This window comes from Hylobates moloch, unplaced genomic scaffold (assembly GCF_009828535.3).
Source record: "Hylobates moloch isolate HMO894 unplaced genomic scaffold, HMol_V3 SCAFFOLD_18, whole genome shotgun sequence".
Classification (NCBI taxonomy): domain Eukaryota; kingdom Metazoa; phylum Chordata; class Mammalia; order Primates; family Hylobatidae; genus Hylobates; species Hylobates moloch.
Window position 1 is genome coordinate 51286096 of NW_026652293.1, and position 24389 is coordinate 51310484.

Genomic DNA, 24389 nt, shown 5'->3' on the forward strand with positions numbered 1-24389 from the left:
CCACGGGGTAGCGTTAAAATCCTGTGACCCTGACCAAGTCATTTAAGCCATTTGTCCCTCAGTTTCCTGGTCTATAAGATGGAGAGGAGATAATATTGACCTAATTAGGCTTTCTGTGAACATTAAATGATTCGATATACATAAAAAGATTAGAATAAAACCTGGCAATTAATAAGAACTCAATAAATGTTAGCTATTATAATGAATAGTAATCAAATATTTCTGCCCTTTTATATTAGTTTAACACAAAAGCTGATATGAAAAATAATTTAATAATATTCTATAATGAAATATTATACTGCAAAACGAATGAAAATATAGGTATGATTTAGAATCTCTCTGTCATTTTTTAAAAGTGTAAAAAGCAAGGTTAAAGTCATTTGTACAGATGAGTATGGAACGGACTGGGCATAGGGAAGGACTTTCTACTGGATACTTTCTGTCTATCTGAATTTTAAAACCTGTGTATCTATTATTTCAAAATAATGATAATTAAAAGAAAAGAACACTAGCTAGGACTTCTCAGGAAACATAACACATTGATCATATATTTATTTCAGCTTCCTCCCGAAGCCCAATTAAAATCAATAAAAAGCTACAACTCCACAAGGACAAAGAGAATAGGAATGAAGATACCAATAGACAAAATATGTCAACAGGCCAGGTGTGGTGGCTCACACCTGTATTCCCAGCACTTTGGGAGGCTAAAGCGGGAGGATCACTTAAGGCCAGGAGTTCGAGAACGGCATGGACAACATAGCAAGACCTCTGTCCCTACCAAAAAAAAAAAAAAATTAAAGATTAGCTGGGCATCGTGGTCAGTGTCTATAGTACTAGCTACTCAGGAGGCTGATGCAGGAGGATCACTTCAGCCCAGGAGTTAGAGGCTGCAGTTAGCTATGAGGGAACTACTGCACTCTAGCCTGGGCAACAGAGTGAGACTCTTGTATCATAAAAAAAAAAAAAAGGCAAAATCACAGAAGATGAAAATCAAGCGGATGTGAGGCTGACCGCCCCGCTTCTTCTATGTGCAACAGGGTGGGGAGAGGGTGGCAATAAAAACAAGCTGACTGAAACACCAGACTCCAGAAAAGTTCACAAATTGGAGGCTCTAGATTCCTCTTAAATAGGCAATTCATGGATAGTCTATTTTTTAAAAAGTTGATCCCCAGATCCCATTTCTCAGCCCATCCAGTCATATGTTATAACTTCTACCCTATATCCCACCAGAAGCTCAAAACTGATTATATGAAAATGTCAAACTAGAAAGGGGCCATTCCTATAAAGCTCATGATACCCTTTTACTAAAATCAGGGAAATTCAGTCAAAGTCTGCACAAATGCTTCCTGTCCTTGTTTACAACAAGAATGTTGGCTAGTGGACCCACCCCAAATAACAAAGGCGTATCGTTCTCTCTGCAGCTCATCAAAGGGAAATCCCTATGGACAGCAACACTTACGGATCCCCCAACCAAAAGGTCTAGCAAGCCCTGCATCTGCACACTAGGCATCCAATCATCTTTTTAATGTGCTGTCAACTGGGACTGTATGTGCTGTCAACTAGGACTGTATATGCTATCATTTCATGAAGCACATAAAAGGGCAAAATTAAAACAATGAAAAACTTGGAAACTAATATTTATCAGAAAGAATGTCGTTACTTAAAGTTACACTGGCAATGTAACTAGTGGCGGAAAACTGCCTATAAAACATAGGGTCGGTGGGTGCGGTGGCTCACATATGTAATCCAAGCACTTTGGTAGGCTGAGGTGGGAGGATTACTTGAAATCAAGAGTTTAAGACCAGCCTGGCCAACATATCGAAACCCTGACTCTACTAAAAATACAAAAAAATTAGCTAAGTGTGGTGGTGCATGCCTGTAATCCCAGCTACTCCGGAGGCTGAGGCACAAGAATCACTTGAACTTGGGAACTGGAAGTTGCAGCAAGCCAAGATTGCCCTATTGCACTCAAGCCGGGGCCACAGAGCCAGATTCTGTCACAAAAACAAAACAAAACAAAAAACCATAAGGTCATACCCAGTAAATAACCATCAACATTAAAAAAAAAAATTTTTTTTTTTTTTGAGACAGAGTCTCGCTCTGTTGCCCAGGCTGGATGGAGTGCAGTGACGCAGTCTTGGCCCACTGCAACCTCTGCCTCCTGGGTTCAAGCAATTCTCCTGCCTCAGCCTCCCAAGTAGCTGGGATTACAGGTGCCTGCCACCACACCCAGCTAATGTTTTGTATTTTTAGTAGAGATGGGGTTTCACCATGGTGGCCAGGCTGGTCTCAAACTCCTGACCTCGTGATCCGCCCGCCTCGGCCTCCCAAAGTGCTGGGATTACAGGCGTGAGCCACCGCGCCCAGCCTAAAAAAATATTAAACACATACAATGTGCTAATAGCTCCCATCATTGGAGCTATTGTATGTGCTAATAGGACTCCCATCATTGAGTAGACATAGTTAAAGTAAGCAGATGGTTAACAGTATAAAATACTAGGTTATCCATGAATTAATTAATGAGTGGCAGAGACAGAAGATATAATACCATTTCAGATAACAGAGTGACCTCAAAAGTGTGAAGAGCTGGGGAAGGTTTTGAAAAAAAGGTATAGAATTGAACTGATACCTGAAGGACATGAATCTAGCAGGAAGAAGTGAGGGATACACTGTTGTGAACAGAGGTGTAAAATACACGGACATGGTTGAATATGTGAAGGCTGGAGAAAGAGTGGGGCACTGAGAACATAACACCATCTGGAAAGGAGTGAAGTATTATAGGTCATAGGTGAAGAGTGAAAATAGAAAAGAACAAATCTGAATTTTATTAAGACGGTAATGGAAACTATTTCTTGGCACAGGAGTGACATGAGCATAACCACACTTTAGGAATGTTTACTTGGAGTTACGTGTGATATGGATTAGAGGCAGGAAAATCAAAAGACAGACTAGGGAGGAGGCTATAAAAATGTAAGGCTATGAGATGCTACACTAGGGTAGGGACAGATGAAATTGAAAAGAAGGGGCTGCTATGACAGATAAAGAAATAAGGCTCAGACTTGTCTAGATGTGGCAAGAGTGGAGGCAGACAAAGATAATACATAAAACCAAATGTTATGTTGAAGGACCAAAACCCACTTAGGATCAATGCTTCCCTTAACAAATGTTAGGTCTCTTTTTTTGCTCCCCTTTTCTCAATTAATTTTCAGTAACCAAACTGTAAGGTACTTCAGGACAAATTTTGTATCCCCAGCCCCTTGAACAATGAAGACATCCTAAGTCTTCATGACATGTGCATATAGCTGAACCAAAAACTTTATAGTTGAAAACACAATTAGGCAAGACATCAAGTTTCAAGAGTCAAATGTAACATATACTTATTTATTCATCTGACAAATGATATAAAATACTTTTGTGAAGTTTTTATAAAGTATTTTTGTGAATTGAAAAATTAGAAGAATTCATTAAGGATATATGTAAATGAGATAAAATGAGATGAAATCTAAGTAATAAACATTTAGTTTTTAAAGAACAGTTTCTAGATTGAATACTTCAAAATCGATTCAAATCTAAAACACCTCAAAAAAACCAAGTAGATACCATTAAATGTTACTACATAGTTACATGTCACTTAAAGATAAACACTCCTGCAAGTTCAGAATTGTATGGACCTGGAATACTTCAATAGTAAACTGTCTATGACAAAATATGAGATTTAAATATGAAGTTCTAAGAGGAAGATTAATGGCACAAGTCATTACTCCTTTGGTATGGAAAAAAAAATAATCAAATTTCCCCCATTAAGTACTGGTCAGTGTTTCAGATAATTGGGACTGAACAACAAAAATTAAACAAGTTTTATTGGCTTAAAACATACATAAGTACCTGTTGGCATCTCTGGTTCATCAGAATCCCCTTTCCTGGATGAGAGTCAACAAATAACTGGTTGGCATTCTCTAGCTATAGTAAAGAAAACTCCTATCTAGATGATTTCATTATGAATTTTCAGTTCTTCAAATTGACCTTCAGTTGGAGGACTTGCAGGTGACTTCCGTATAGAAAGTGCTTGTTAAATATTATTTGGAAGTGTTCTACCCATCATTGATTTTGAACTTTTCTGATATTAGATATCTGACATATCTGAAGGGAAGGTAGAAAACCGAATTTTATAGACCATCAGAATAATTGTATCAGCAACATAAAAGGCAGAAAAACAGAGTAGGAGCTTCCTAGAAAGTAAAATGTTTGCAGCATTTCTGTTTCCCTGATTTTGATTTTTTAAAAATAATAATAATGGGGACTATGGCAATGTCATCACCGTTTTAAAAGACAACTAAAAAAAGGTGTTGTGTCTTCATCTGTGAAGTCAAATGGTTACAAATCAGCAGCCTTAATTTTGAAAGAAAGAGCATTTTAAAACATATTTCAAAGGTTTGTTAGGATACAAAAGAGAAGTTTTAAAATGATAATCATAGTCTAAGAAGTATTTTTAGAAAACCTCACATTTGCAAATCCAATGTTTTTAAAGAGATTCATTAAAAAGTCCGTAGATCATATATTTCGAAAACAAAAAAGTAAAATAAGCCATTTATTTACTAATAAAGGATGACTTAAGAATTTGTATGCAAATACTAAAGTGAGAAAGATAAAAAGCAGAAAGCATGGTATTTCATGCATTTTTAAAAAGGTAATAAAAAGACTAGTTGTACTGCATAATATTTAAGTAGCCATGAAAGCAGAAGAGTAAACTGGTAACCTCTGTAGGGAAGTTCTTACATATTAAATTTCAGGACATACATTATGATGAAATCTAAAGGGAACATCCAAAATGCTATATAAATATTTAGCATCTGTAAACTTTCTTTAAAAAAATCATTCAAAAGTTAACAAAGAAATGATAAATATTTGAGGTGATGGACATCATAATTAATCTGATTATTACATATTGCTTACGTGTTTCAAAATAATCACATTATCCCATAAATAGTATAATTTTTACTGTCTCAATTAAAAACATAAACATAAAGGCAAAAAAAAAAATTCAGAAGCATTAGTAGTAAAGCTGTACCTGGTAAACAAAAGTGCCTTTTTTGCTATTCACAGGCCTATCCATACTGACATTTAAAAGCTTTGGGCAATCTGATCAGGAATCAGGAGAGATGGCTAAAACCCATCCCACCAACTTCTTGAATGAACAGGTATGAATAATGTACACCCTTGCTCCTTTCCCCAGTTGTTATAAGGACAATTAGAAGAAAGGCACTAGACTGTCCAAGGCTGAAAATTCCAGTCTGCAAATCATACTCTCTCCAATCAACTTCATATCCTATAATTCTCTAACACTTACCCTGCTTAATTTTCTCCATGTCTATTTTTATTTCCTTATTCTCCTCCCAACCTCCACCAGGTTTATTTTTATTCATTAAAATGTAAGCTTCAAGAGATCAATCTAACTTGTTCGTTAGGAACACCTGAGGCCCAGCAGTATCTGATACTGGTATTACCTAGTATCAAAAATATTTGTTAAACGCGTGGATGTCATGCAAGAGTTGATCAGAATATCAGGTCCAGTAAAAGTTTAAGGGTTCAGTCTAGTCCATGGATCCTACCTACTGTAGAATAGGCATGAATCTTAGCCTCCTGATACAGTCTTAACTTGTAATTACCGAATGTACTCTCTATACTGCTGCCCATGTCATCTTTTAAAAAACAAATCTGACAATTTTTAACCCCCTGGAGATTACATGGGTTCACATGCATTCCTATGGACCACAACATCCATAAGGACCTAATCCCTGCCCACATTTTCAGCCAAACCCTCCCTGCTACATACCACTCCACACAAGCATCTTATATCTCAGTAATACTGGATTCACGGTTTCCTGAATACCCCATGCTGTTTCAAACTTAATCCTTGACCATGCCTTTCTGTCTGCCAATTTCCCTCCCCAATCAGTTGGTAAGCCCTAACTCATTCTCGAAGTCTCAGCTAAAAAGATCAACCTCCTTTAAGAGGCTTTCCCAGAGTTTTGCTAAGTTACATGAGAAAGGAGGGGAAAGGAATATAAGAAATACAGAGGATATCATCACAGCTGAACGAAAATCCAATGTGACAGCTATGAGGCATATTGTAAAACAGGTTGGAGAGATAATGAGGGACCATGGAGGTCAGGCAGGGAGAACAAGCTGAAACACAGCAAGCAAGCAGACCAGAAGGTGCTAGAATTAGATCAGCAAAAAGGTACTACAGACTACCTGAAAAACATACAAAGGGAAGTAAGGGTGAAAATGGAGGATTGGGTTCCAGTGATTAATCTGATAGAAGCAGTAAAACATTTCATTATCGTTTTTATTATGGCACACATCTTGATTGTGCCTGCCATTCAAGATACAAAGAATGCTTGTGAGTATTTCAAAAATAACTCACACTTTGTAACCAGGCATTTTGTAACCAAGAAATGAAGACTACTTTATGAGGAGAATTTATTTATATTTATTAATATTAGCAACATGACAGAAATATGACTTCCGAATCGTATTAATTTTGGCTTGTCAAAAGAAGAACATGTAATAAACTGTTTAAGTTGTAAACATTAATGTATATTATAGATATGTTAATAATATTAATGAAAATATACATATAAATAGCTGTAGAAAAGTGTCTGGCACATAGTAAGTAAGCATCATTGCGTCTAATTACTAAAATACTAACATTCACTTTGCAAGGTTCCAGATTTCTGAAGCATCACAAACCCAAATGACAATGAAGTCTATGGAGTCAAGCCAATTCAAAGACTAAGTTATCAGAGAAGCAAGAAGCAATATTCTAAATATATGGAAAAATATATGTTGTCAATTTTGGTAACATTAAAATACCAAGATTGAATACCTGTTTATATAATTTTTCCTAAAGGGTTTTCAAGACTAAATATGGAGAATATAATAAACATTAAAATACTGTTAATTAAATGAACAAATATACTACTGTATTGGCACTATTTAAATTTGTAAATATCTGCTCTTTTAATAAAGCATAATACAATAAGAATATCAAGACAGATATCATTTAATAGAACTGAATGAAAAATTGTTCAAGTCATATTTTCAAATAACTATGGATATTAAATTCTTATGATATCGAATCTACAGCGGTAAATGACATCAAAATAGAGAATTTATTTATTTATTTATTTATTTTTATTTTTTTTGAGATGGAGTCTCACTCTGTTGCCCAGACTGGAGTCCAGTGGCATGATCTCGGCTCACTGCAACCTCCACCTCCTGAGTTTAAGTGATTCTCTTGCCTCTGCCTCCCTAGTAGCTGGGATTACAGGCACATATCACTATGCCCTGCTAATTTTTCTATTTTTAGTAGAGATGGGGTTTCATCATATTGGCCAGGCTGGTCTTGAGCTCCTGACCTTAGGTGATCCATCTGCCTTGGCCTTCCAAAAAGTGTCAGTTTCTGGCTGGGCACAGTGGCTCATGACTGTAATCCTAATACTTTGGGAGGCCGAAGTGGAAGGATCACCTGAGGTCAGGAGTTTGAGACCAGCCTGGCCAACATGGTGAAACTCCGTCTCTATTAAAAATACAAAAATTAGCAAGGCATGGTGGCACACAAATACAGTCTCAGCTACTAGGGAGGCTGAGGCAGGAGAATCACTTGAATCCAGGAGGCAGAGGTTGCAGTGAGCCGAGATCACGCCACTACACTCCAACCTGGGTGGGAGTGAGACTCCATCTCAAAAAAAAAAAAAAAAAAAGTATCAGTGTCTAATGTGAAATCTGGATCTTAAACTGATTTTGAAATAAGATAAAAACAAAATTAATATATAGCAATAGATTAGACTATGCATGATACATATTTAAAATATAACAGTTTAAAAACACTTTCTTCCTGTATTCTCCAAAGTATCCCAAAATGTCTTACGGATACAAACATATATCAGTTCACAGGGGTTAAAATAAAGCATTTCACTAGTGAATTCCACTCAAAAAACGTTAGATAATCAGTCATGGTCAAATTACAGTTGAGGACATAGGCTGTGTGTATTTTTTAAAATCATTTTAGATTTGCCTTCTATCACAAAAGTTTTCCTTTCTGTTAGACTATCAAGTTCCCTTATGTAAATCAACTACATTTTAAATGGCCCTTCTGGCTTAGTGTGATGGCTCACGCCTGTAATGCCAGCACTTTGGGAGGCTGAGCCCAGTGGATCACCTGAGGTTAGGAGTTCGAGACCAGCCTGGCCAACATGGCGAAATCTCAGCTCTACTAAAAATACAAAAATGAGCTGGCATGGTGGCAGGCACCTGTGGTCCCACCTACTGGGGAGGCTGAGGCAGAAGAATCGCTTGACCCTGGGAGACAAAGGTTGCAATGAGCTGAGATCTGCCACTGCACTCCAGCTTTGGCAACAGAGCAAGGCTCTGTCTCAAAAAAAAAAAAAAAAAAAAATTAAATGGCCCTTCTGTTGTAAAAGGCTATAAAGTAGACTAAATATTCCTACTCTAGTTTCCTAACAAAAGTTGAGCAAGACATACAGACTAAATCATTACAGTATGATTGTCATTAACAAAATGCCACTCATGTAATCCTGGTTTTCTATGTCTTCACAGAAGAAAATACAATATTCTTTTTCTCCTATAGAATGAACTGACTCAAGATTCTAAACAGATACAAATTATTGTGTTCAGGGATTTTATATAGTAAATGTAAACAGTATGCTTATTTGTACAGCATGATAAATTGGATTAAGAGCTAATGTTCACATTTTTTTCAGATTTTTGAACTTGATAAACATGTATAAAGAGTCAATTAAATCAGATTCATTTTCTTTGGCAGAATAACCACCAATACCAGCACCAATGTATTCTTATTCCAACCATACAGAAAAGTGGACTGACGCAATTATAAAACTTTTAAACAAATTCCTATCACTCTTATGTAAAATTTCTATGTAATATTTATGTTGGCCTTCAACAACTGTGTTTTAAGCTGAGTTATTTATTTCCTGATCTTTCAAAAGACTACACAATCTGAATGCTGATTTTCAGTAGACCAATGTAACACCTGTTGAAAGACCATTAATTCAAATCAAAAAAGAATTGTAAAAAGCTCTGACCTACGAAAAACACTAATTTTTTAGGATGCATACGAATAGGATATATCTTGGCTATCTGGAACGCATGCTTACGTAAGGTTACTTGGATTCACTTTATAGGTACTACATCCCAAAACTGATTCTGGCATCATCATTCTGAGAAATATTATTCTGAATTGAGCTTAATGCACCAACTATAGAAATATAAGAGATTCGGGGTGAATCTCCTGGATAATAGCCTCCGCATATCCCTTGAAATTAATTACCATTTGCTTCATTCTCCTAAAAGTGGGGAATAAGAGATGCTAGTTAGCTGGGTTTTAACAAACTGGTACTTTACTAGGATGGCAACAGTAATTCCTCTCAACACAAAAATCTCAGGACTCTGTTTGCATGCACATGAGCATAATTAACTTAAAAAATCAGATAGGTCAAGTAGATCAGGACCCAAATCTCCTGAACAGTATAGGTTCGGGAATAGCTATTAGACCTTCTCTCTCCATCATTTAAGCTAAAGGAATAGCTTAAATGATGGAGGGAGAAGGCCTATGTACTCTGTGGTCAGGAGAAGAGTTTAGAGCAGTTTCTCAGTTTGCAATTAAGTTTTGAGATTTAGTGGAGTGGCTGTCAACCTCAAATTTATTTGAAACTATGATTCACAGACCATATTAAAGAAAGAGGCCAGTTAAAATATAAATGAGGTATAAAAGAAACATAAAAGAATGCCCTATAAAGTGCTTTAAATATTAGATGTAAAGGCAAATTTTATATAAAATATGAACAAGCCAGTTGCGGTGCTTCACGTCTGTAATCCCAACACTTTGGGAGGCTTGAGCCCAGAAGTTTGATACCAGCCTGGACAACATGGCGAAACCCCATCTCTACTAAAAATATAAAAATCAGCCAGACATGTTGGCACATGCCTGTAGACCCTCCACTCAGGAGGCTGAGGTGGGAGCATTGTTTGAGCCTGGGAGGTCGTGGCTGCAGTGAGCCTTGACTGTGCCACTGCACTCCAGCCTGGGCAACAGAGCAAGACCCATCTCAAAAAAAAAAGAAATACCAGAAAAGTTTAAGGTCCACAATTCTGCACTTTGACTCATGATACAAATGTTCTCTAAGTCTCAGCTATTGTGTTTAATATATCTAATAATAGTAACTATCATTTATTTAATATATATTATGCACCAGAGATGGTGCTGGGCCCATTATGTATACACAATCTCATTTAAAATCCTGATGACACTTATGCAAAAGTAAGTATTGTTTGTATTTAGCAAAAGGAGGGAAGGAGGTTTAAAATGTAACTACAACTGAAAAGAAGAATCAGAGTGTGGATTCACAAAGGTCTGACTTCAAAATCTGTAAATTTTCTACAATATCACTTTGCTCTCTATAAAACTAAATACAGTCAATCTCGTTCCCATTGTGGATTCCATATTTTTAAGTCGGCCTGCCTGCTAAAATTTATTAACCCCAAAATCAATACTCACAATTTCTTACTTTTGTAGTCATTCAGTAACATGTACAGAGCAGTGAAAAATGTTGAGTTGCCCGACATACATGTGCATTCCTACCAGAGGTCAGTAAGGTGACTTTCTTCCTACTTGTTTAAACTATCATACTGTAAACATATGTCCTTTTTGTAGTCTAAATTAGTATCAGATATTTTTTGCATTGTTGTGCTTTTTGTGGGTGATTATTCTGTTTAAAATAGCCCCTTGAATAGTGCTGAGAAATGCCGTCTAGTGCTCCTAAGTGTAAGAAGGGTGGGATGTGCCTTATAGAGAAAAGACTTGATAAGCTTTGTTCAGACATAAGTTATAGTGCTATTGGCCATGAGTTCGATGTTAGTAAGTCAACAATATATATATTAATGTCTCTAAAGACAACCATAAACAAAACAAGGTTATCTATTGATCAGTTGCTGAAAATGTGACCAGAGGCTTGCAGGAACCTAACCCTGTCTTTCCCTTAGGAGCCATGATTCAGTATTCCCTAATTCAATGTTTTCAGCAAATGTATACAACACAATTATGGCAAATAGTCAGAATCAACTATAATACAACTGAAAACTTTCCCCCAAAAAATGTTTACATTGATATTTCAGTAAAAGATTCTTCCTCTGTCATTTCCTTCAAAGATACTACAACATTATATGCAGTCATCATTCATCTGCTTAAGAAACCTTTTGTTGGCCTTCTGTTTAATGGGTTGCAGCTCCATGTGTTCTACTTTGCTCAGAGAATTAATCTCTCTTAAAAACAATCTGGCTTTCTAGTGTGAAAGTTTAAGGCAATTAAATTTCACTTCTTATTACCAGATGTCACGGGTACTGTGTAAAGATGACTGTTTTGTGAGATTATGATTTTTAAAACTAGTTATTATAGTTATACATAATATAAACAGCATAAGCAACAACAACAACAACGGAAACTTAGCAAAGGAAATCAGAGAAATATCAGCACAAATTGGAACTCTTACCTTTCTTGCCCAAGTCAGAGATTTTATTGAAAAAAAAAATTACAGTGCTTAAAAATCCAAACAAGGACAATTCAGGCTTGAAAGAAGGAAAACCCGAAGGAGTCCACTGTCTTCAGTAAAATTTTAAATACAAAAAACATAGACCAGAAAAACAGCTTATGGCCTAATGCACTAGTTCCATGATAAACACACATATATAGTATGTCTCCATCAAGTGAAACTTAATCACCTTTTTACAATTTAGAGAGGGAAGGCAGCCTTTAGTATGGTTAAGCCATGTATCATCAATACCATGAAGCTAGCCTATCAGTTGTAATAGCTTCTATAAAATACCACAGTGAGATTGCAATAAGCCTAGAAAATGGGCTACAAATCCCAGCTATGCTCAAGCAAGCAGTGAACCAAAAATAAAAATAGGTAAAACTGAACCAAGAACTAGATAGCATTCATCTAGATTCATGATTGATAAGGCAAAGTTCATAGGCCAAGGTTCTAAAGTGACTTATTCAGATCTAAAAGACAGTCATTATACAAAATAAAACAAAAGCATTTATGTAATCCAGAAAAAAACATGAATTTTCACTCCAAAGACATAGCACAGAAAAGCTTACTTACAATTACCAACACCACACTATTGTACCTTTAAATATCACTTTAAATATGCAAAGGTAAAGAGACTCAAAGTTGCACTTTACCATTTTTAATCTCTCCAAATTAGACAAGCAATCTAAAAGGAGATGTCACACATTCCTGCTTAATGCATTTGCTGAAATCTTTCAGATTTTAAAAACTTTAGGTAAAAGCAATGGCAACTTGAAGTTTCTTTTCCAATCATATCTAAGTTAGCCATTAAATGCTGAATTAACAATTAATCCATACAATAATATAAAAATACACATATTAAATCACATTGTTTTTCATTATTGAAGCTTAATAAAAATATCATTTTAATATAACCATTTTGAAGAACTCAAATGGCTGAACTTATTATAGTGTCTAAATTATACCATCAATAGAAACATTACATTTTCCCCCCAGTTGGTGAAAATGAGCTCATGCAAGTATTTCTGACACTCACAGTGACACATATGGTCTGCCATTCTAAAGATGTACAAGCAGCTCTCACTTTTAAACATGACAATATGATTCAGAATCACACAGTATTTGTTAAAAATACCAGCTTTCACATGTTTCATTAAGCTCTAAACCAAAATAATAATTTTGATGTGTTTCAGGTATCAGACAAAGCAGATAATTTAAAAGGTAAATGATTCTACTAGTGCAGACTAGTTATCACTGTGGCTAATTTAAAACGAGGATGATTTTTGCAGTACAATGAAAGCTATTCTATAAAATACAATGAGTTTGCAATACAGAGCAGATTACCCAAGCAGAAAGGAAGCTGAACAAAATACAAACTCCAGCAAAGATTATCAACCTTACCTACTACTCATCTTAGCCCTTGTTAAAATACCCTGAGTAAAATGCAAATATTTTAAATAATGCTGGTTATATAAGACTTCTCTAAAAATGAACCATAAATGTCAATGCATCATGATTTTTATTTACAACAGTCAAATATGTAAAAATTAATTCTTAATCAGTCACAATATAAACATTAAGGAATACTTGTCGATCTGGAAGTTTAAAATTTTCTAGCTTTGTTAGCATTTTGGCAAAGCAAGTATACATAAATGGATTTAATGTAAAAAAAAAACCATAAAAGAGAAAAATATATAATATTTACAGTAGTTTCTATCCACCCTGGGCCATCCTAAATCCCTAGAAAGCCTCCCCAGTCAGGTTCACTTCTGACTAAAAGGAAGAATACCAGTCCTCCAGCAAAAAGAGCCCAATCTTTTCATCAAAGGGGCTCTCACTTCAATGATATTCCTCCAGGGAAGAGGACAGGAGCCAGGTTCCCTCGAATGTCATTCCCCAGATGTTCAAAACGTAACTAATTTATTAGCATTAGAAGATTTGGTTTATAGGGGAATCTCACTGGTCCAGTTTGTAGCCTACAAAAAAATGGATTATTTTTAAGTTTAACATTAGAATATGAATAAAGGATGAGGATGTGGCTTTTTATTCCATAGAAATGGAAACATTTCCAAACATGACAATTACACAAAAAAAAGTATGCCTACCATTGAAGTTGGAGTCCCTCCAGATTTTTTAATATTCTTTGAAGACATTCCATGAAGGCGACTGAGTCTAGCTTGGAAACCTGGAAAATCAAAGTACTCAATTTAGAAGTTTTCTATGATCACTGAAGCATAGAAGAAGAAGAGGATCCTATCAACAAAGAATGAAAAGTAAGCTGGTGGTGGTGGTGAATGCCACGAATATTATTTGGGAAAATGCAAAACTCACACTTAAAAAAACTGAAGCAATGCCTAGCAAGGTACTAAGGCAGTCAGCACTTAACTAACCAGTGTTCAATCACTAGAGTAATAAATAACCATTTTCTTTTTTCCGAATTAATATTCTTATCATTTCAACATTTTCTCAATGAGCCTAGCAAGGAAGCAAGTCAATTTTTCGAATAATTTGAAAGCATGATAAATGTAGTAGCTATATTAGTGGCCAATATGTTTCTTTACAGCATCTTGTGTTTACATTCTCTGATTTCCACTTTATCTTATCCTCCTTGAATGAATATTCCTAGACTGACCTTAAACCCATTATATCTACCAGGGAGCCGGTGCTACTGACCTCTTCTGCTTGGGTGTGACATAAGGGGAAAAGAACCAGTTAAGATACTTTCAAAGACAGGATCTGGTAAATTTTTGTCTAGCTCAGTAGGATCTTCCTTTTCCCACCAGGGCACGACTCCAGTGATACCACATGCTCCACCTGATTCCTTTTCGTAGAACCAGTCACTCTGTTCATCATCACCTGTGCAAATACAAGAAACCCCCCCCCACCAAAGATTCAGTTTTATCATCCAGTTACACAGTCTTGTCAGGTAATAAAAATACAAGATGGCAGTTAAATTTGAATTTAAGATCAATGACTAACTTTTAATATAAGTATTATATACTTGCACTAAATTTTTGGTAGAAATATGTCTAAGTATTGCATGGGACATACCTGTACTAAAAAATTATGTGTTATTTACCTACAATTTAAATTTAATTGAGGAATCCTATGTTTTTTTTGACAACTGCATATATAATCTATAAGGAAAACTTTTTATTTTATACCACAGCTTCACTTAAGAAATGTTATCTTAAGACTGTAAGAACTGCCAGCAACAAAAACACAAGATATTATGTTTTAGAACCAATTTTAAAATGTGAAAAACAATAATAAACTGGTTAATCCTTTGGCAAAAACTATTAGAAAATCCATTAAGTTACTACCCCTTCCACGTTAAGAAAAAACAAACCTTAATCTGCTCCCAGGAATTAAAAAGTATTAAAACTGTGGAACCCTTTCTTTGCAGCGGATATAGGTATATAATTAGCTTAATTTCATAATTTGTATGGAGTGTAAAAAGGGAAACAATCATGAACAGATGTGACTAAATGAAATTAATCCAATTAAGCTCATTAAGAAATAGTTTTGAAAAAGTTGATTTTAAATGAAAAGTGACAATACCTTAGAGTTTATGAAGAAACTATACTAAATAATCGAGATGTTTTTGCCCAACACTGTCCAGTAATTCTGACTTTTGGGAACAACCATAAGTGTAACCATGGAACAATAAATGGTCAATTGAAAATTCAGTTTGAAATGTGCCATAGGTGAGAATCAGTATTTTGTTTTTTGAAGAAAAAGTAGTTATGAAGAGACAAAAACACAGAAGACAGATGGCTTTTAAAAGAAAGAGACACAGGCCAGGCATGGTGGCTCATGTGTGTAATCCCAGTGCTTTGAGAGGCCAAAGTGGGAGGATCATTTGAGGTCAGGAGTTCCAGACCAACCTGGGCAAGATAGCGAGACACTGTCTCTACAAAAAGATTAAAAATTAGCCGGGCATGGTGACATGCACCTGTAGTGCTAGCTACTCGGGAGTCTGAGGCAGGAGGATCCCTTGAGCCCAGCAGTTTGAGGTTACAGTGAGCTATGATCACACCACCAGCCCTCCAGCCTGGACCACAGGGCGAGACCTTGTGTTAAAAAAAAAAGAGAGAGAAAAGAAAAGAAAAACAGAAAGAAACAAACAGCATTTTGAAGATGATCTGAGATTCATTAAAGTCTCCTTCCCTTGATTATGAGAAGCCACCACTAATTCTGGTTTCTAAGAGGGTCGTAATTGTCATAAACTTTTTCCCTTTGGAGAAAGATATTTCTGATTTCTAAAATCTCTTACAACAGACATCTTTAAAGGAAAACTAAAAATACTCTTAAGCTTCAGTTGAAAATTATTTTATGAGAAACAGCTATGTTTCAACTAAGACGCAATGGAAAATTAAAGGCATTTCAAAAACTAGAGTCATCAGCTTGTTTCTATTGGGGAATTAATAAAAACACTTTTTCAAAAAACACAATTAACAGCACTTAGATATCAGGACTTTTACTAAGCTTTACATTAAAATTACACAGATCAGGTTTAAGCATAAGAAAAAACAGGGCCTCACTTGAAACTGACTACCATATATCTGAATTCCAACACTATTACAGAAAAATAGTTATTTTATTTTTGATGTAATACACAACTTTATTCTTCAATAGGGAAATCAAGTAGTCATTGATTAAGAACTTTCTCTGAAATCAGACAGACCAATTAGAATTCTAGTGTCTGTAACATCAGGAAAGTTACTTCAACTCTATTAGAGTCAGTTTCTTCATTTTAAAAACTTGGGAATCTCAAAGGGATTTTAAGAATTAATTAAAAACTTAAATGCAAGAAAAACACTTGGCAATGTGAAACGTAGTAAGTTCACAATAAGTGCTAGCATATCATTCTAAGCCTTTCCATACCATCAAAGATTGATAGGCTTGTCAAAGTTATTTTTTTACTTTTTTTCATTTCATTTTATTTCATTACCAATATCAGCATTTATAATACAATCCTGAGTAAAGATCTGTATTTTAAGGAGAATTTAAGTATATTATCAAGGTGGTTACCCTTGCATTTAGCCCCAGCATTCTAACATATTTCAGCAAAGTATCAACTTTAAAGTCCATGGTCTTTCAAATAGTTATGCATCTATTCATTTAGGACAAATAGTTTACAAGTAGGCAAAAAAGAATGATCACTTATGTTTTTTGTACTGCCAAAAGGATGAACAGACTAAGAAAAAAAGTGTAGGAGGCTACTACTTTGTCCTTTTCTTATAACATCATTAACTAAATTTATAATTTAAAATTTATATTAGTGTTTTTCACTTCGAATTTACTGTCTTCCTCTAATGTATTCTTAAGAAAGGAAGAACACATTTGTGATAGGTATCTGTAGGTATGATTTGTATGGAGTGTAAAAGGGAAACAATCATGAGCAGGTGTGACTAAATGAAATTAATCCTATTAAGGATTAATCCTGCCCCTTTATTAAGATTTTTTTAAATTTTTCATAGCTTCAAAATACTGCCATGTTAAAGACTGAAGCTTCTGGAAGTTTCAAAGATGGAAAACATACAAGTTGCAAGACATTTCTGTTTAATGGTTTACAATATTGAATTCATAAAAATCATCTAATTACTTACAAACTGGATAGAATGAATAAATGTCACAGCTCAATAAAAATGACAAATGACTTGGAAATCCACCTTTATGAAAGCTTAAACAGTTTTAAGTACATTTGGAATTTAGAGAATGAGAACTAGTTTCTTTCAAACTTGCCAAAAGAAAATCAAAAAGGTACACAGAGCTTTCTCAAACAAGATAATCCTTCCTTAATATTATTAGCTCCACATACTAGCTTTTGGAGATAATCAATTACTTAGGTCATGAAGACAGGACACCCTCCATAGCATATAAAAAACCAGCTACGATACTAAATCCTAGTTCACTAAGTAATATGTGTAAGGCAAATGGATTGCAGTCATCAACTTATGAAATAACCAGTAATAAGCTCCACTTTAGAATGAAGAAGTTTTTCCAAAGAGAGAAAAAAATATCATTTCAGTACCTTGTCTTCCCTCATCATTGGTAAACAATCCAGCATCAGTGCTGCTGAGACTGCTGGAATCACTGTAATAAGGAAAAAGAAAGAAACAGATCAAAAGAACAATTGATCTCTCAGTCGTAAAATTTTAAAGAGACATGGCAGCTCAGAGATGGAACTTAAGCCTGACAAAGATCTGAAAGAAAATAAGATGATTTTTTTTAAATCAAACTGCTAATATCCTGGTTCCATTCACTACAGAGCATATTATTTTTGGCACATAAAACCACAGGAATCTAATGGGACCCTGACAGTAAGCCAGATGTGACTGCAACGAGATGCTGACACAATTGATGCATTTTATTATGTGCTTTCATCAAATGCTCACCGCTCCTTTCTTATGCCATGCAATTCAGCTTGAGCCTGGAACACCACTGCTCAATAAAATGGGAAAAGTCTCAATGAAAAGCAGGCTAAGCCTTTCTTCAGCACATGAAATACAAGGGACTAGGATGAGATTACTTTTCATAACCACATTTGCAAATATTCTGGAGAAGACATTACTTAAGAATTCACAACAACTCTATTAGTTTGCAAGGAAGAAAAAAGTTTAAAACGGTGATAATCCATTATATCGAAGTTAAGGTCACTTTTAAGCAAAAAAAAAAAAAAAAAAAAAAAGAATATTACAAATATTAAGGAGGGAGTGTACAAAAATAACACAGGTTCTCATTGCTCCCACAGAAGCTCCAGAGTCAAATCTAACACACAAATAAAACAAATAGCAGACATTTGAATAACATAAACAAACTGTTACTATTCTAATAGAAGTAATGCTTATATGATAGTCTAGTTTAAAATACCAGGAGAACAGGGTCATATAATGAGAGGCTTAGCTTTTAAAGAAAATTTAGTGATGTTCTTTAAAAATTCTCATGTATTTTATTTTTACTGTAATTCTTAATTTTAACCAATCAGGGAATCATCCCTTTTTTTAATTAAAATACTTTTTCCATTAATATGTAGAATTCCATAATCTTATTTTTCAATAAGGCATCCTAACTTGTTTTAAAATATTTAAATTGAGAAGTTTAGGATTAAAATTATAGATGAGATCTAAATTCACATACATTTTCTGAATATAATTTGTTTCTGTTCGATTTCTTAAAAAATAAATATTAATGAAGAATATAGGAATTTCTTAAGAGGCACATTCTTCCAAGGAGTTCTGAATTTGGACCTCTCTCTAGCTTTCTTCCAAATTAAGTGCATGTATGAAGCTCCCTATATTGTACAATTGGTAATGAAAAAATATTTTCTAAGAGCATCGCAACCATATTTTCTTATTTACAATATATATACTCTTCTATGCACCATAATGTGAGAGTATTAAAATCACCTCAGAAACTATTTTTCTGACATTTCGCTGTCTAAACTACTATTGATACTTTCCTCTTTCCTGTGTGCCCCCCATTAACACAAGTCAAATGAAGGGTCTCATATACACCTCAGGTCACAGTGCCTTTTCTGAAACGCTTGAGGCAAAATGTATTTAAAATTTTGAATTATTCAAATTTTAGCAAGGTATATTCTAAACTGCCTCAGAGGAGTCTGGGATAGTATGCCATAAAATAGATTAACATATTTTTTCAATTAAATGAATGAATATCCACATTAAGTACAGGTCAAATTAAATTTGGCCACAAATGAATTAGTTTTTCATAGCTTTTCAGAGTTCAGATTGGGAGACAAAGCATTATGAATTGATGTGCTGTTTTTTCTAGACCATGATCTTCTAATCTGAATTCAGATTTACCCCTCTCTAATCTATTCTACATACAGCCAGGTTCATCTTTTCAAAATAAAACAAGTTGACTAAAAGTAATGTGATATTCTGAAATCAAAAAAGGACATTAAATAACAGCAAAGGAAATTCTAATAAACTATGAACTTTACTTACAAATATATCAATTTTGTTTCATTAATTGTGAGAGATTAACCATAGTAATGTACAATATTAACAACAGGAGAAAGTGGATTTGGGATATATGGGAATGTGATATACATGAACTCTCTGAACTATCTTTACAACTTTTCTGTAAATTTACATCTATTCCAAAGAAAGCAGTTGATAAACTATGCACACACACATACACACACGTGTACATTATAGAACAGTCTTCTATTTAAAAATTTAAAATTACTTCAACACTTGTTGAATTAAATTTAGATTTCAAGACTTTCTATGGATGGGCCTCCATCTACATTCTTCTTATTCCATCTCTGGTCCTTTTGTTTATGTTCTTTTCCCAGTGGTATGCCTATCTCCACTCTCTTCCCTCTCCACCTGTCCAAGCTTTTGAAGATATAAGGAAATCAGAATTCCCTCTCTTCCAGCTCTGAGTCCTTAATGATCCTTGTCCTACTTTGAGGTATGTTGGCATGTATGTATACAACATGTTTCTTTATTTACATTTCACCTCATTGGTATCTAGAGTTGTTCCGTGTACATTATGTACATGTTTCTATGTTCAATAAATCAGAACAAGAACTTAAATAGAAGCAAGCCTTTTATTTTCAGCAGCTGACAGTCATTACGGCTTATCTCCAAGGACACCCTTTCCTTGGAGATTCACCTTTTTAGAGTGAATTTTGTAACACCGTATTTGGATGAGAATATATTCCACATATGCTGAACAAATATATGTACACTAATATCAATCACTTGCCCCAATTTGTTCAATTCCCATATTTTCTGTCAAGTCCTCTTTCTCATTCATCCTCCCAAACAGTCAACCTCCCGTCGATTCTAACTCTTAAAATTGGTCTCAAATACTCTCAAATACTTAGTTCTCTCTGCTTCACCTCCCACTTAAGCATGGACTGGAGGTCAAAGATAAAATACAGCTGTAAAGATCACACTATCTTGAAAAAATGTAAATCAACTTGAGTTTCTTCACTGTTAAAAATTCTTCACTGGGCGGGGCGCGGTGGCGGGCGGATCACCAGGTCAGGAGATCGAGACCACGGTGAAATCCCGTCTCTACTAAAAATGCAAAAAATTAGCCGGGCGTAGTGGCGGGCGCCTGTAGTCCCAGCTACTCGGAGAGGCTGAGGCAGGAGAATGGCGTGAACCTGGGAGGCGGAGCTTGCAGTGAGCCGAGATTGCGCCACTGCACTTCACCCTGGGTGACAGAGCTAGACGCCGTCTCAAAAAAAAAAAAAAAAAAAAATTCTTCACTGATCCCACTGACTATAAGATGATAAAATCCAAACTATTTACCATAGCACATAGACCTCTGAGAAATGCTTTTTTGCTGTAATTCTGATCCCATTTTATTTCTGGTAAAAACAAAGTATGTATTTTCATTTCACAATTCATGCCTTTGCACAAGCTGCTCCCTCTCTACCTATGAATGCCATTTCCCTCTCTTCTCTTGACTTCCTCAATTCCTGAACAAGTCTTACTACTTGCTTTAAAGCACAGTTCCCTTAGGAAGTCTTCCCTCACTAATATTTTCCACTCAGCACATTTCATTTTCATCATTTGCTTGCCTGGCTATTCCAGACTATGCAGCTGTTGAGAACAGAGTCTCCATTATTAGTCCAGGTGCCACCAGTGAAGAGTAAATTGTAGTTAATCATCAAATGTTTGTTAAATCTGACACACACACACCCCACACAGTGAAGTTTCTCTTATTTATAAATCAAACCCAAGGAAATATAAAGCTTTTTGTAGTAGGAAAGCTTTGGAAGTAGTCTTGAAAACACTTATACTTGTTACCAAAATACCTTAAATATTTAGCAATCTTTGCACAGAAGGAATTTGCACCTAACTTTTAAGTGACAACAGAAAATAGTTTATAAATAAGTTTCAAGTCAGAGAAAATATATTTTTTAACATTTATTCAAGAGTAAAAACATACCCTGAAAACATGTACCTGGGCTGTTTGTGGACTGCTAGGTAGGCTGTTCATGCCTAGTAGATACTCAAATACTTTTTACAATGAAAAGAAATGAAAAATGGGAGTTTGATCTCATTTCCATTACCAGTTACATGTCCTACAAAAAAGCAGATCAATAAAAGCCAGAAATAAAAAAAAGGGGGGGAGCTTGCACAATGAATCCAAAAAGCAGGTAATCTAACTGTGAATAATCCAGAATTGAGTATGTTACATCAGCTGCCACATACTCTCCCTCCCGGTAATTGAGTCAATTGCTTTCAAGTAAGGTTGAATGGTCTTAAGTCACAATGGCCTAATACAAGTGATACTTATTTCCATATAAGAATGACAATTTTCTTGCAAGAGAAACAGATACCATAAACTTTTCAAAGCCCCCTGGAAACTTTTTTTTTTTTTTTGAGATAGAGTCTTGCTCTGTCGCAGTGGCACGATCTTGGCTCTCTGTAATCTCCGCCTCCCAGGTTCAAGCAATTCTCCTGCCTCAGCCTCTTGAGTAGCTGGGACTCGGTGCACATCACCACACTCAGCTAATTTTTGTATTTTTAGTAGAGACGGGGTTTCACCATATTGGTCTGGCTGGTCTCAAACTCCTGACCTCAGGTGACCCACCAGCCTCAGCCTACCAAAGTGCATGCTCAGCCACATTTTTTTAATTAAGTAATTTTTACTTCTTTAGAAAAATTATATGACTAGCACACCATGTCTAATAAAAGGATAATTCCATAAACTTTTACCAGGTCCCACTCACATTTACAAGCAAAAAAAAAAAAAAACCAAAAAACAAAATAAAAAATAAAAACCAAGTAAAAGATTGGTAGCTCATCACAATTCACATGATTAAAATGATCCCAGCCCTTGGGAGGCCAAGGCGGGTGGATCACTTGAGGTCAAGGGTTCAAGACCAGCCTGGCCAACATGGTGAAACCCCGTCTCTACTAAAAATACAAAAAAAATTAGCCAGGCATGGTGGTGCACACAGGTAATCCCAGCTACTCCAGAGGCTGAGGCAGGAGAATCACCTGAACCCGGGAAGTGGAGGTTGCAATGAGCTGAGATCATACCCTTGCACTCCAGCCTGGGAAACAGAGTGAGTCTCTATCTCAAAAAAAATAAATAAATAAATAAAAAAAAAATAAATAAATAAATATATATATATATATACCAGCCCTATAAATTAAAAATCAAATACTCTTTCTCAGGCCATATTTACAGACTTTTTTTCTGGCTCATAGTTCAGCATTCGGTTTTGTGGACCCACGCCTAAAAGGATAAAGTGTTAATGCATTCTCATTTCTTGCAAGTAGCATCACTTCATCATTTCAGTATAAAAGAAAAACGATCACTTACCTTTTGATGCTGTCAAAATAGTACTTAACAATTATCATTATAGTATACCTGCTTCCTAGAATAGACAGATTAGATTTACTGCCACAGGACCATTGTTTTTCCTATTTTTCTAATGACAAAACCAGGTGTTTCTAGACTATAAATTGGGTTTTAAAATTCATAAGTGATCAGAATTCCTAGGAAGCTCCAGATTTTTTATGTCAAGCCACATACATGTTGAAGTGGTATAAACTTTTGATGTTCAAGAATCAGAATAGATTAATGAATTGTGACACTCTAAAAAGTACCAAAAGCTAACGGTCTATAACTAAACATATAAATAATTATATATCCAATTCTGAGTTACAAACGTGCTGTTATTCAAAAGCACATTCTTTTCCACTGAAAATCCATTTCCTTTTCTCCTTGTAGCTGAAAATTGAGTCATTATAATACAATCAAAAGACTTTGTGTAAATCAAATAAGCAACTTTGCTTTATGCTAAACATCAAAAATTATAAGGAAATATAACCATAGTTAAACAGTAATATCACTATCATTATTACAATTTATAATTATTTTAAAATAGAATTAACTAAAATATAAAACATTCAACCACAAACACTGGAGATAAATATTTTTATATTTAGAGAATATAAAAGTCACCTTTCACTCATGAGCTCATCTGAGACTTTTTGCTCTTCACATTCCATTTTGTCCTTATTGGTCTGGTTCGTTTCCTCACTTTCTAAAACTACTCCTTCATCTTGGATTTTTGGTCCTTGTCTGATTATTTTCAACTTTCTTTTTTTGACTTTGTTCTTGGTAAATTCTTGATACTGGTAGGCTCTATCACTGTCCATGTCCTGATCTCTACAACCCTCAGGTGGCTGCGTCATTGTCCGTTTGTTAGAGATGTCCTGTGGGAGATCTACTGCCATGCGTTTTACCTTTCTCCTCCTGCGCAGAGTTCTATTCCCAACATTGTCCACAGCAAAATCAGGCTCATGCCATAGAGGTCTTTTCCCTCGAACATTATTATTTAAGTTTGATGATGGCCTGCGCTTTGCTACTAACATTTGGTCATCCGAGTCACTGTGATCTTTTTTATTATTATTGTGATTCTCTCTATAGTCCTTGCTTGGTTCTTCTAAACTAGAATCAGAGCCTTCACTTAAGCAGTGACCAGTCTCCCACGGGTGATGCACATTATACGACCTCCGTTTTCTCCCTCTCCTTTTCCTTGCCTGGCGTTTCAGAGGGCAAGATATACTTCGAGAATGGTCTCCTGTTTCAGCAAATCCACCTCGAGCTTGCTCTGAGCTCTCTTCCAATGCTGAGACAAGGTCATGAACCAGCTCCTCCATGGTTCTACTGAAATGCCTTCATTTTTTAGAGAAAGAAAAAAGAAAATAGTCAGTCTTAACCACAGTAACCTCATTTTCTATAACA

The 24389-nt window shown here is 35.3% G+C and overlaps 1 protein-coding gene across 9 annotated transcripts in view; it reads right to left on the reverse strand.

Annotated features, from left to right (window-relative positions):
• The window catches only part of GPATCH2 (G-patch domain containing 2), a 189005-nt gene that overhangs the window by 154100 nt on the left and 10516 nt on the right, over positions 1-24389 (reverse strand). For 8 of the 9 annotated variants that reach the window (XM_058430651.1, XM_032136507.2, XM_058430649.1 and 5 more), the window contains exons 2-5: positions 23604-24320; positions 17671-17732; positions 14307-14489; positions 13739-13818 (exon numbers count right to left, since the gene is read on the reverse strand). In XM_058430651.1, coding sequence (XP_058286634.1) covers positions 13739-13818; positions 14307-14489; positions 17671-17732; positions 23604-24320 — 1042 coding nt within the window. Of the gene's footprint in view, positions 1-9685; positions 13610-13738; positions 13819-14306; positions 14490-17670; positions 17733-23603; positions 24321-24389 lie in introns of those variants that run through there. The other variant, XM_032136508.2, reaches the window with a different exon arrangement.